The sequence below is a fragment of the Octodon degus genome, unplaced genomic scaffold (assembly GCF_000260255.1).
Source record: "Octodon degus isolate 3935 unplaced genomic scaffold, OctDeg1.0 scaffold00115, whole genome shotgun sequence".
Taxonomy (NCBI): Eukaryota; Metazoa; Chordata; class Mammalia; order Rodentia; family Octodontidae; genus Octodon; species Octodon degus.
The window spans coordinates 3,270,950-3,285,285 of record NW_004524691.1 but is presented as its reverse complement, the minus strand read 5'-3'; the positions used below and the strand labels follow the sequence as shown (position 1 = coordinate 3,285,285).

Here is a 14,336-nt window from a genome sequence, read left to right as displayed (position 1 = left end):
TTCCATTACTTTTAATTTTAAAATTAAAATTTGAGATATACTATGCACAGCTAGAAAAGTATTAAAAATCTTATAACTAAAGAGCACTCCTTCACACTTCCCTGCCCTGTTCACATTAGGATGGAGTACTCCAGACGTGGCCAAGCCCTTTGCTTTTTCCCAAACTCTGCTGACATCTTTTCATCTAGTGACAGTTCCTCTCTTCTCTGTTTTCATGGGTTTTACTTTTTAAATGAATTTAATTTCATTTTTATGGCAAAGAAATGAAGTAAAGCTAAGTATATCTATTCAACTCTCCAAGTTTAACTGAGAGTATTATTTTCTATTTTTGAGTCTACAAAAACTGTTGAGTAAAAAGTCTGGCCCCTCCCCTCACCTATGGTTTTAAAACCACAGAAACTCTGCCCTGGTTTTTCTTTGGCGCTTGTCCGTGAGGGTTTCTTGGTTTCATTTTTGCCTTTAGTTTAGTTTGCCCACATTCTTCCTGTGGATCGCAGAAACCCTTCTAATAGCTGGGCCACACCCAAGGAGTGGGAGGGAAAAGTGGGGCCATGATGCATGTGCTCTACCTTAATTTGGTTTTAATGAAAATGTGCTATTCTCTAATAGTAACTTTCTCCGCTCATTTCCTTTTTGTTTCGATACTCTTTATTTTTTAATGTGTCCCTTGCTAGTAAGAATTTTTAGGGGCTCCTCCCCACATTTCCATTGCCAGCACACTTTTCCCCCCTTTTCTCCACTTGCTGACATGCCCACTTCGGTTGCTCCAGCTGTCCCGCCCCACTCAGGGAGGCCTGTTGTGCCCCTTGGAGGCCCTAGCTTTCCTTCCACCCGCAAGAGCTTGCTTCATACAATTAAAAACAACTCCACCCACACTTTGGCTTCTTGAAAGAGAATGTGATTTTCCCCCGTTAATTAGCTTCCTTATTTGACCATTAATTTGTCTTCATTCTAATGGAAATTTGTTCTCTACTTGAAGCTTTACTTTGTCAGAACCTGAGAAACTTCAAGTGTCTGGAATGCATGAATAATAATAATAAATAGCACTTTTCACTCTAATCTTTAATAGTGGCCTCTATCTGGTTTATAAATCTTATCATTTTTATTGCCTCATTTCCTATTCTTACAAGCATATTTTGGATTTTAGCAAAGCCAGCCAGAGAAGTGGCGTTAGTTATTTATATTTCAATTCTAGATATTTAACTTTGAGGTGATATTTGGTAATTTCTAGACAAAACCTAATTTACCCTTCCCTCTCACAGAAGAAAGTGCCCCCCCAATTTCCTTAATTAGCTTTTCTTTATTTTGGGGATAGTCCTTTTCTCCTCTCCAGTAGTGATCCACCATCACTTATATACTAAACTAAAAACTATCTTTCACAAGCCTGCGCAAGTGTTCTAATGAAACTTCCTTGCAAGTGGCTTCCTTCTATGACTAATGTGTAGGATGAGCTCCACGTGTAGCTCTTTCAGTCTGGTTATAGAAAACCACTCTTCATTTTTATTCTAGTTTTTCTTGCTAAAATCACCTCCAGAGATTTGATGTGTAGAAGGCTTTAAAATGGTCCCGGAGATACCTGCTGTTCCTGTATTTACATGTGGTGTGCTCACTTCCACTTGAATGTGGGTGAGACTTACAGGCTTGTTGTAATAAATAGAATACAGCAGAAGCAAGGGGTCCGTTTTCTTGATTGAGTTACAAAAAAAGACTGTGCGGGGAGGGGGCAGGGAGATGGCTCAGTAGGATAAGTGCTTGCCTGGCAAGCGCAGGGTCTTGAGTTCAATCCCTGGTACAAAAAAGACCATGGCACTCCTTGACACTTGCCAGTCACTGGCCTGAGGGAAGCCAGCTGATTCACTGAGAGGTTGTGCAGAGAGGTAGCACAGAACTGGGGAGGCCTCTGGACAACAGCCTGAGAGTCTCAGTTCAACAACCTGTGACAAACAGACCCTACCAGCAACCACATTTATGAGCCAGAAGCTGAGCGGCTCCTGGTTGCGCCTCTAGATTAGCCTAGAGACCTGTGGACACCCTGAAACCAAGCCCACATGAGATCTTGAACCCGAGGCACCAACTAGGCCACACTGGGTTCCTGGTCAGCAGAAATGATGACATAATCAATGCTTGTTAGTTGAAGCCGCTGAATTGAAGGATAATCTTTCATGTAGCAGTAAGTAATGAATTCAGGCTCTCAAGGCTGTCTGTTTTTCATATGATAAGTTTACTTTCAGATAATTCTTCCATAGGTTAATTTAATCACTCATCCAAGGTTTTCTTTAAGTTTCTCTCCGAAGGCTGGAAGTGGCAGACATCCTTTCTGTTCATAATCACACCCCAGTGCCTGCCTCGCACAGTGCCCACCTATTACATACCTGATAATGTGTCTGTTATGAGTTGACTCCTTGCCTGTGCTTTCCGTTTAGTCCTGGTTAAGCTATTCTGCACTTTCCATATTGCCATTTCTTTTGGCTTTCAGGCCTACTGGTCTAGTTGCCTTGGCTCTTCTCTGCTCTAACCCTCTGTCTCTTCTCTAGAACTTCACCACTGTTGCCTCATTTGCGGCAATAGGCATGCCCTGTCTACTGCTCTGTCCTGCAGTGGAGCCGAGCCCTGCCTGTGCTGCACTGGGAAGTGGCTTCCTTTCTTGGGGTGGCTGTGCTGCTAGGTGTGTCCCCGCATGAGACACCCCATCACCTGACTCCTCGCCACCTGCAGTAAAGAGTGTGTTTACTGGTTTTCTTTTTCATTTAGGAAGAACAAATGAATGAATAATGAGGCCAAGAGATAGTGTGTGCATTAAGCTTGAAGTCACCTTGAAATTTAGAAGCAGAATTACCAGAAGACAAGTGTCCTGAAAGAGGAAACACCATGCCACACTGAGTCAAATTTCAGTTTGGCTCTGCCAAATTGTGTGACCTTATGGAAATCACTCCACCTTTTTCAGTAAATTTTTCATCTGTAACATGCAAATAACATCAAATTTATAGAACTATCTTAGCCATTATTTTTTACCTAGTATTTTGTTCATTTTGTGTCTTATAAGATAGTCACTTCATCTTTTTTTAAAAGTTTATTTATTTGGTGCAGGGTCTCACTATGAATCTCAGACTCATAATGATCCTTCTGTCTCAGTCTCCCCAGTACTGGGATTATAGGTATGCACCACTATGCCCAGTTTCAGGGCCAGCACAGCATGAAGTACTGGGGATTGAACCCGGATCCTTACACCTGCCAGGCAGGCACTTAAGAGCACTGAGCTATCTCCCCAGCCCTCCCTTCATCTTTATGGTTGATAATTTAAATATAACAAGAGCATAGTCTATTTATTGTGAATAGCTGCTACTGCTACTAGCACTTTCTTGTTATTTATTAAGATGTCAATAAAACCAAGGAAAATACTACTTTCAAGTAGCATCCAGAATCTTCCTCTACCTGCCTTTATTTGCTGTGCCGTCATAAACGGGATCAAACACTATAATGTAGTATAATGTTGGTAATTAGGGAACAAATTAATTATCCCACTATTTCTAAACTGCCTAGCAGTTTCAGAAATAAGACTTTTTTAGAAAAAAAAATTTCCTATGAAAATAATTTTACTTCGGTTTAAATAAAAACATTGCTGAAATAGTCATACATATATAAGAAATAAGACTAAAGCATATAAAATCACTATGTAAATTTATGTTGGCAGAAACAAAATATAAAACACTAAAGTAAAACTACTTTAGTAGTTGTCTAATTTTTTAAACTTAATGTGCTTTTAAGAGTATTTTTTGAAACAAAGATTCAATGGTCAAACAAATAAGACATAGTAAATATATAAATATTCTTAGTCTTAGAACTTTTATGTAATTACTTGAAACACTGGGCACAGAGCAAGCCTTAAAAGATTACTTAGTTCTCTAGCTTCATCTTACACAAAATGGAGCCAAGTCCACAGAGGTTAAATTGCCAACTTAAGAGCCCAGATGCCCTCTTAGGTCTCCGGCTAAAAATCCAGGGCCCTTTCCACAACACCGAGCTGTCTTTCCTGTTTGTGCTTGTCTGTTTGTTGCTCTTACGCTGTTACACGAATTGCGCAGGTACTATTGTCTGTGGCCTACCTCCTCCTGGGCCTGCTTAAATTGCTGCATCAGTTGTGTTTGTTCTAGCATTATTTTTTCCAGTTCATCTGACTTGTGCTTCATTTTGTCCTTCAAGTCTTGGGAGACTGAATCATTGTTAATTTCCTTTTTTAAGCGAGATTCAAATTCTGCAACTACATTTTTAAGGCTTTCAGTTTCTTTTTTCTTTGATTCAGACTCTTCAGTATATCGGATGTGCGATTCCTGGAGTTTTTTTTCGAGAGCTGCCACTTTCAGTCTTAGGTCTCTGGTAGCACCCGCAACAGAGTCAGATATCTGTAAAAGAAATCTCACTTTAGTTTGTAGGCAACAGTTTATAGGTGACATGGAGATTTTATAATTTTTAACAGCTTTATTTTAACTAATCAGTGAACTTTAGATGAAAATGAATCTAGATGAGACACACAAGGCTGCAAGATATTCTTTTGAAAAGTTAACACAAAATTTTATTTTTTTCTTCCACTTAAAATAGTATCACATTAATCACTTGGACACTCTTAGAAATATAAATCTCTATGACAATATTAAACTGTGAAGGATAGTGCAAGTCTCCACAGGTAGAGCAGAGGCCTGGCTGGACCCAAGCAGGTTGGCTTTGGGACTTCAACATTCCCGATGTTGGAGATGCAGGATGCAGGAGGGCACCAGAGCTGTGTTCTCCTCACGCAACATCAGTAAGTTTTCCTTTACATAACTGTCCTTTCCTTCTCACATTTCATGGCTGGAGCTACCCCAGGCACTAGGCTTTCTGCTCAGTCCACCTTCTTGTGATGACAGAAATATTCTGTGCTACCCAATATGGCAGCCACTAAGACATATATGGCTACTTACAGTGCTGTGCTGTAAATGTTTAACAACTGACTGCAAAACCACAATAATGACAGTAAGACAAAACAAAACAAAAACCAGTCAAATCTGCGTCTACTTTCCATGGTGCCAATACCTTACAGCTACCAACATGATACCACTGATTACTGAGTTTGGAAAAGATGCCTGGAATAGGCTCTTGAAAATCAATATTGATTATAAGTACTTGAAATATGACTAATTTGACTAAAGAATGGAATATTAAATTTTATTTAATTTTAACTAATTTAATTGAAATATAAGTGGCATATGTGGCTGCCATAATTAGAGAAAATATGAGAATACTATGAAAAGGTATTGCTTTTTAGGGTGGTAACTCTAGATACATCAGAGAATAACTTGGAGAAGCTTTTCCTTATAGCATGAAATCTTCAGAAGGGTAAGACCTTTCTCTTTAAAAAACAAAATAAGGAACAGAAAAATGAGAGGAGGATAACTTCTGGTGAAGTAGATCCTTATTAGTTACACCACAGATATTGTCATATTATAAATATGAGCACAACAAGAAGCTAGCCCACAAAGAAGCTGGAAGACATTCATAGACCAAAGTTCCAAGGACTCTGTGAACTATTACTTAAAGGGAGTTGTGTATCCAAAATTTATTTCAAATGTTACATTTACATAAGGAATAAATCTTGGGAGAAATCTACTAGTTTTAGAAATTAATATTCTATCATTGTCAATTACTACATAAGGGAAGGAGGTCACTGTTAAGCCTGCACAGTGGTTTCCATCACCCACAGTAGAGCTGGCAATGAAACAGAGCAAGTTATCCTTGGGATAGAAGTTTCACATCACCAAAAATAGGTTTTGATTTTTTTTTTTTTTAAAAAAAGGAATCAACATTTAAAAATCAAGGGCTTTCACTTACGACTTCTCTTGAGAGACTGTACCTGGCAAGTTTGGGCCTCTCTACTCCTCTTCCCATGGGATCCTGAGCCACCCAAGACCGCAAGGTAATCATGAGGTCAGAAGAAAACGCCAAGGGTAGACTCTGTGGAGCTTTTGACACCAGGGACCGGGAACTAAGGGGCAGGGCCTGGCCAGTGGAGGTCAGAACTGCAGGAGAACGGGGCTCCAAGGCGACAACACATGCCCCATTGTATCCTTGGGATTTCACTTATAAAATCCTAAATTCAAAGATAAAATTATCAAAGAGGATTAAATGCAAAGCACAAGGCCTTTCTGAGTATGGGGCTTTGTGCTACACTGTTCAGAAAAAGAGGTGACTGGTCCTACTTACTACTGTTCACAGTGAACTATTGAAATAGCTGGACTGAATCTCCTTTACACGTATATAGAGATCATCAGGCTCATTTGAGGCTTAATTAACATGGGAATGTAATGAGTTTATTCAAAATATGATTTACCTCCTTTGTCTTGTTCTCTCTCTCTCTCTCTCTCTCTCTCTCTCTCTCTCTCTCTCTCATATAAAAAGAGAAACAAGTCAGGCAGGGAGGCACACAAGCACTTTGGAAGGCTGAAGCAGGAGGATTGTGTGTTTGAGCTCATGGGAAACATATTGAGATTTTGTTAAGAAAGAAAGAGAATGGAAGGGGGCTGGAGATATAGCTCAGTGGCACAACACCTGCCTGGCAAGCATGAGGTTGTGTGTTTGATTCCTGATACAAAAAAAGAGATGAAAAAGAACTGAAGATATAACTCAGTAGGAAGAACTTGGGTTCAATCCTCAGTACCTCAAAATGAAATAAAACAGAGAAACTTCAACAAAATCTTAAATTGTATGTAGGACACATGGTCTAAGAAATTAGGGAGGTGTGATTACATTTCTAAAATGTTTCTCGGCATTAAAATGTTTAGAATTGACAATATCTGCAATTAAAAAGAATATGCTTTAGTTGGGAAAATCTGACTTGCTTAATATGTCCTTATCTTTTGATGTTAGACACATGAAGCATTGGCCACTCTGAGTATTAATTATATAGTTTATGCTGTCTTAAAGGTAAATTTACTTCAGTAGGGAAACCTGCACACCGCTAGATTGTATACGTACACAGTCCATCTCAATTATTCCTTGTGAGAGCTTCCACAGCATTCTACCTGTGTGGCTATAACCAATGCAAGGTTGTCACAAGGACACCTAAAGGAGTTTGAAATACTGTACTATTTTGAGGAGGAAGTACCAACATATTTAATATCAAAGACATTAAAGATGAACACAAGAATTATACACCTTCATTTGTAGTTCTTCTTGTTCTTTCTTATATTTTTGGATTATTGCTTCGTGTTTTTCTTTCTCAATTTCAAGCTCCAGTTTTGCTTCTTTCTTGAATTCAGCTAAATATTGGATCCTTTCCTTGGAAAGTTCAGCTAAATGTCGGGCCCTTTCCTTGGAAAGTTCACTTTCAATCTAGAAAACAGAATTTAACATGCATAAAGTGATTTTACTTTAAAATAAATACATATATTTATTTTCAGACTTTTAAAAAACTAACATTAATTTCTTAATTGAGCTAGCATTATCTAGTGTTGAAAAATTCTTAGTACCTTAATTAGAAAACCTGAACATGGAGTAAATATTCCAAGACCTAAGACTTTCCAAAATCTGTAAAATTAGTAGAGAAGTTAGGACTAATATTATGGCAGTTTTAGAAATGCTAAAAGTTGAATCATTCATATTTAAATGACTAAACACTGAGTCATTTACACTATAAGCGCAGTCCTTGCCAGCAACACATAAGGAAGGAAACCCCAAAAAACAAAAAATAAATTTTGAGGCCCTTTGACCAAGTTCAGTGGAAAATTCAGAGGTACAAAATACATATGTTGATTTTTTTCAAACCCTTTCTTGATAGAGGTCATACAAAGGTCACAGAGTCCCATTGTCATTTTAATGTAAATGAGACTGCAGAGATACAGGATCTATATGCATATATATGTTTTATATATGTGTGCTAGAAGTGACCTTTAAAATCCCAGGCTCAAGCTCAGGCTTCTGTGAATTGTAGAAAGAATAAACAAGGATTTTGGTTTAAATTGGAACTGAGTTTAAATCTTGGCTGTAAATCCTGGCTCTGCCACTTGCTAGCTGTGTGATCTTAAGTCTGTGACCATAACCTCTCCTGATGGGGTTATAACTAGTTCTCTTGGGAGTCATTATGAGGATTAAATGAGGTGAAGCATCTGTGTAAAGCTCTAACGTGAGCAGGAATTCAATAGTCAGCGGAGATTACTAGCACACTACGACCCTTCAGTCTCTATTATGGAATCTATACCGAATGACAGCCTGCACTGTGCCTCACACCTCCAGAAACTGTAACTCACTCCTTCCCTAGCCGGAGTTTCCATTTAAGACAGCCCTAAGCATTAGGCAGTTTTTCCTTTAGTTGAGCCAACATCTTCCCCCATGTGTTTTTAACCAATGGTTTTGGCTCTGTCTACTACAGCGAGTCGGGAGAGCAAATCTGCACGGTGCTGGCGCCATTTATACCTCAGTGTTCATCTGCTGAGATTAACGAAGCAAGCTTAGTAACAGGTTCGCTGTCGATTTCCTCTTTGCCATGCTATAGTTATAAACTCTCACTGGGGGTAAATGCCAGGTAAATTAGGAGAAAAACATGTCAAACTTGATTGACTGTGTGTGTGGTTTTGGTTTCTAAAAGGAGGAAAGAGGCCAGAATGAATATCCCCAGGGAACACTGAAATGAGGATACCAGGACACAGAAAGCTTGCTTAAAAAGTTTAAAGGAAAGCCTCTAAGTTAAATAAGAAAAGATAAAAGACTAGCCCCAGTGTGGAGTGGGTTAGATTTACTGCATTGGGCATTTGCGCCAAAAGCATAGTAATTACGTTTATATTCAAGATGAGGAGCTGTTCTGACTCTCAAAATAAATTTCTGGATTGTCTGGATACAAAGCTACTGATGATCTTTTAGGAACATTAGAGAATTATTCAGATGGGTTTCTCTCAGCAGAATACATCCTTTTCTGATTACTGGGCACTTAGATCCATTTGTCTCCTGGTAGCCATTCAGACAACTCACAGGTGTCACCAATAAGCTAGGCATCCCTGAAGCCTTGACATAATGCCCTCCCCCAGGCCTGTTTCACTCCCAGCTCACAGGACACAGTACCACCATATACCCGTCATTCAACTGAGTAACTGAAACATCATCTTTCATACCTCCACACCATACTGAAAGTGCCTTAAATCCATCCATTTCTCTCAATCTCTCCTTTTATCCCACTAGTTCTGGCCACCGTCAGCTCCTGATCAGCCTCCCTGGAAACCCACTCTGGCCTTTCTCCAATCCATGCTACACATAGCACAATATTCTTTACAAAACGTAAATTAGATTCATTTAGTCCTTCTTAGAGGTTTCTCAGTGGATTAGTACACATTCAAAACTCCCCACATGACCTTGTTACTGGGCTACAGGATGCCTTTATACAAACTGACACAGCACTCCTTTACTTAGATGAAAACAGTCTCGAGCCAGGTGGGGACCTGGAGAGCTGGACAGGCTGGGTTCCAGCTCCTTCTGCCACTCTGGCCAGGGTTTTTATGCAGGATGCAACCTGAACTCTAGATAGCAGCTCTGGAATTCTCCAGCCTGACTTCCCTCTTTTCTTCAATTGATTCTCACGCTTCAGCCACACTTGGATAGGTAAGTCAAAGACATATGAAAGGAACAAATCAGATGCAAAAGATTCGGAAAAATTGGAAAGTATAACTTTAAGACTTAACAGTTCACAAGGTACTCTGACACTTTCCAGAAAAAGCAACCTAAATATTTTTTTTAGAAACTCAAGAAAAATGTATGCCAAGGTACTAATGTGTCAATAAGTAAAAAAATCTCTTATGTAGTAGAGCCTAAAAAATTGTGTAGAGCTTACAAATAATTAGTTTAGGGAAAAATATACATTTTAAAGTGTGGACTAGATGCTCAAAATAAGAGAATGAAAATAAAAGCAAACTAGGTGGGGCAGGACACGCTACAAATTAGATACCAGTAAAACTCTGGAAGAACCTTTTAAAGAGAAGTTCTTTTTTAAAGAGAAGTTCTTTAATTTTATTTGTGAAGAGAGGACATTTAGTAAATCAGCGGGCTCTTGATGTAGATGAAAGAAAGGAAGCTTTCTGGGAGGAAACAGTAATGGTTTGAATGAGCACAATGTTCTGTTCTACCCAGGTCAGGAAGTGAGATCTTGTTCACGAAATAGTCCTTGTCATTACTGTGAGTAAAGACAGAAAAAGAAAGCAAGCAGGCACCATGGGGGAAAATGCCATCGGAGGCAGAAGAAAAGGAGGCCCTTAGAGTGGCTTGGTTTTTGATTTGCATAACTTACAAATCAGCTTCACATGAGATTTCCAAAACTTCAGGCAAGCTGCAATGGGACATCAAGAGCCACAGGAATGTGTTGACACGGGAGTAACCTGGGACTACTAGTTCCTTCATTATCTGGTTAATTTGCACTAAGAGATGAGCCCACATAATGATTTCCTTAAAGAGCATATTCGCCATTGAGAAGATGGTTTCATGCCAAACTATGCGTCATGTTTTTATATAAGCTATTAGTTTAATGCATCTGAGATGACAGGACTTAGGCAAATGAATTATTTTGATGATGATGCACATATCTTTATATAAACCAACATATAAACAACTAACAGTAATTTTTCTAATTGTGGGGAAATTCTGATGACTAAAAAGCATAAATAATAGATGATCTCAGGAGTTACACAAAGTAAAATAATTATTATTTTGTAGATACACTTAGACACACTTCACCTCCTTCATGGAGGCCTCCTGAGGGCTCCAGAGAATTCTCAACATTTCTTTTTTAAGAATTTCTTTTGAATTTATTAAAATGAATAACTAATATTTTAGAAAATCTATATCTAATGCTAATGTGAAAAATACTATTTTCACTAATTATTTTCCAACCATTTTCCAGATTTTTGTGGTTGGTTTTGTTTTATCATTTATCTGGTCATGAGGTTTATCACCAGGTTAACATAATCACTTGTTATTCATAATACCTTCAAAATAAATAGAAATTTCAGATGCCAAATTAGGAATCAGATCACTGTACATTTAATATCCAAATATTATTTAAAAATGTATTTCCTAAAAATAAATTCCTGTACTATTTTCCAAAGGTAATAGCTATGCTAGTTGAAAACTGGCTCCCATGATATAGATTAAGAAATACATTTCGAAGCTTAGTAACTTCGTCAATGTGGAGAGGCTGTGCCTACCCAGAAGACTCTGGCCGACTGCGGCCCAGCACGCTTAGTTTTCCCATATAGCCTGTCTTTCCACATGTCTCTGTGGCATAGTTATTCTAGGCATGCACTCAGTATTTATTTAGTCTCAAAATACTTGGAATTTCTCAGATAACTTTCTATTAATTATTTCTAATTTAAATTCCATTGTAACTAAATAAAAGGATCTGTGTGAGTGAAATCCTTGTCAATTTATCAACACTTATTAATAACATCTATTGTGGTAAACATATCACGTACCATGAAAATAGTGTATTCTGCTGAGAATTAAGTAAAGAATTCTATAACTGTCAATTACATCAAGTTTGCCAGTAGTATGGTTCAATATAGTTCTCAAAAAATTATTATATTATTTTCCTTATATATTCTTTCTGATTTCTGGCTATTCTTCTATTAAGTATTGAGAGAAAGATGTATTAACACATCAGGCACTAATTGTGCATAGGTTTTTTCTCCTTGCAATTTTATCAGTTTTTATTTCATGCATTTGCAAGATGTTATTAAGTGGAGAATATAAGTAGTAATAGTGGACATCCTTGACTTGTTCCTTTCTAGAGTAAAAGCTTTCAGTTTTTGTCTGTTTAGCATGATGTTGGTTGTTGAAGATGGCTTTTATAAGATTGAGATAAAGATCATCTATTCCAATTTTCTGTAGGTTTTTTTTTATCATGAATATGTGCTGGACTTTGTAAAATGCTTTTTCTGCTGCATCTATTAAGATAATCATACGCTTTTATGCTTTTTTTCCTTGAGTCTGTTAATATGCTATATCACATTTATTGATTTACATATGCTGAGCCACCCCTGCATCCTTGTTATGAGCCTATTTGGTCATAGTGTATAATCTTCTTGATGATTTTCTGTATTCTGTTTGTCAATATCTACTGGGGAATTTTGCAACAATGTTCATTAGGGTGATTGGCCTGTATATTACTTTCTTAGTTGGTCCTTCTTTGGTTTTGCTATCAGCATAATATCTACTTCCAGAAATGGATTTGGGAGTAATGCTTTCCTTTCAGTTTCATTTGAGTTTGAGAAGTACTGGTAGTATGTCTTTTCTAAATTTCTTGTGGAATTCTTCAGTGAATCTGTCAGGGACTGGGCTTTTCTTTGTTGGTAGGTCTTACATAACATCTTCAATTTCATTGATTGACATTGGTTTGTGTAGAATTTTATATGTTCTTGATTCAGCTTTGGCAATTTATGTATATCTAGGAATCTGCCCATTTCTTCTGTATTTTCCATCTTATTAAAATATGAGTTCCTGAAATAGGCATAGATGATCTGTATTTCTGTAGGGTCTATTGTGGTTTCACACTTTTGATTCCTAATTGAGTGGATTTGAGTCTCTAATTCTCTTGATAAGGTTGGTATTATAGTCAGGAGTTTATAAGGGGAACAATATAGGACACATAATAATCATCCAAAAAATCATATACAAAAAGAGTGCAGGTAATCTTTCCATGCACTACAGATCAGAGAATCCAGCTGAGGGCCTGTATCCCACAGTAATGCCTTGCATGAGACCATCTGAAGACCTAGAGCCCGTAACAATGGCCCCCATGAGTCTGGCTGGAGGCTAACAGCCCACAACTATGTCTCATGCAGTCCTGTTTCACAGCTCTGTGCTGCAAAGGCCCGAAGTTTAGTAGTTGAAGCTAGAGCAGGACGAACAATCTGTGCTAGTGGGGTGAAGGATCTTCACTGGAGCCAGGAAGCTATGTTCAAATTAAGAACCAGCGCTCTTCCAAAAAGTAGCACAGACATCCTTAGCAATAGTGAGATCCAGATCTCCTCCAACAATGAGAATGGCTGAGTTTCCCTCAAGAAAGCCAAAACAACAAGCTTCTCCAGGAGACTAAGAGGTGCACTCTTTTCCCCTCTAGATTAGTAACCAATGCTCCAAGTAAGGGCCAGAGCCCCCCCTAAAGTGCATTGGAGCATTCAACATCGAGGGCCTGAGCTCTTTCAATGCAAGAGGGCAGCCAAGTTCAACAGGAAAGCCAGCATGATGGGCTTTTACAAGAAAACCAGCGGCTCCCTAAAGCTCCCTACATCTCCCTACAGCTTTCCAACAACAGCCTTTTCTTCTCCAGTTCTGTCTCTTATGCTGCTGGCAACAATCCTCAGGTGAGCCTCCCATACCTAGGACCATGCTGGTTCAGTTCAACTGGGTATTAAAAGCTGACCGCCAATTGTCAATCCACCACAGTTGGCTAAGATTTTGTTGATTTTACTTAATATTTCAAAGAACCAACTCTTCAATTCATTGATTCTTTGTATTGTATTGATTTCTTAGGTTTCATTACACTAATTTCTGCTCTGATCTTTATAATTTCTTCCCTTGTACAAGCTTTGGGCTTAGCCTGCTCTTCACCTAGAAGCTTCAGGTTAAACATTAAATTGCTTACTTGAACCTGTTCTGTTTTACTGATATGAATATTCACTGCTATACATTTCCCTCCTTTCATTGTGTTACATAAGTTCCAGCATGTACTGGCATTATCATTTAGTTGTAGAAACTCTAATTTTTAAAAATTTCATCTGTGACCCATTGGTTGTTCAGGAGGGTATTATTTAATTTTCTGTGTTTATGAAGTTCTTGCAGTTTCTTTTGCCTTTGATTTCCAGTTTCATTGCCCTATGGTCTGATAATATGCATGGTATAATTTCAATTCCTTTGTATTTACTTAAGCATGTTCTATGAACCAGTATGTGGTCTATTTCAGAGAATGTCCTGTGTGCATCTGAGAAAAATGTATATTCTGATATGGGGTAAAAAACTGTAGACATCTACTAAGTCCATTTGTTTTAAATTTTGTTTCAGGTCTAATATTTCATTGTTGATTCTTTTGTCTAGATCTGTCTATTTGTGACTTTTGGGCTTTAAGATACTCAATACAATTGTACTAGTGCTTATTTGATTTTTCATGTCTGTTATTATGTTTTATATAGTTGGATATATTAGTGTTTGTTGTATATAAATTTATGACTGTTACCTCTTCTTGGATTGTTCCCTTTACAAGGATATGGTGACTTTCTTTGTCTGTCTGTCTCTGTCTCTTTGTCTCTCTGTCTCTCTCTGTCTATCTCTCT

At 38.0% G+C, this 14,336-nt stretch overlaps 1 protein-coding gene across 1 annotated transcript in view; it reads right to left on the bottom strand.

Moving 5' to 3' along the window:
- Lekr1 (leucine, glutamate and lysine rich 1) overlaps window positions 1–14,336 on the bottom strand; it is a 226,827-nt gene that overhangs the window by 17,750 nt on the left and 194,741 nt on the right. The window contains exons 12-13 of the mRNA XM_004639862.2: window positions 7,186–7,362; window positions 4,104–4,400 (exon numbers count right to left, since the gene is read on the bottom strand). Of these exons, the coding sequence (XP_004639919.1) occupies window positions 4,104–4,400; window positions 7,186–7,362 (474 nt within the window). The remainder of the gene's footprint in view (window positions 1–4,103; window positions 4,401–7,185; window positions 7,363–14,336) is intronic.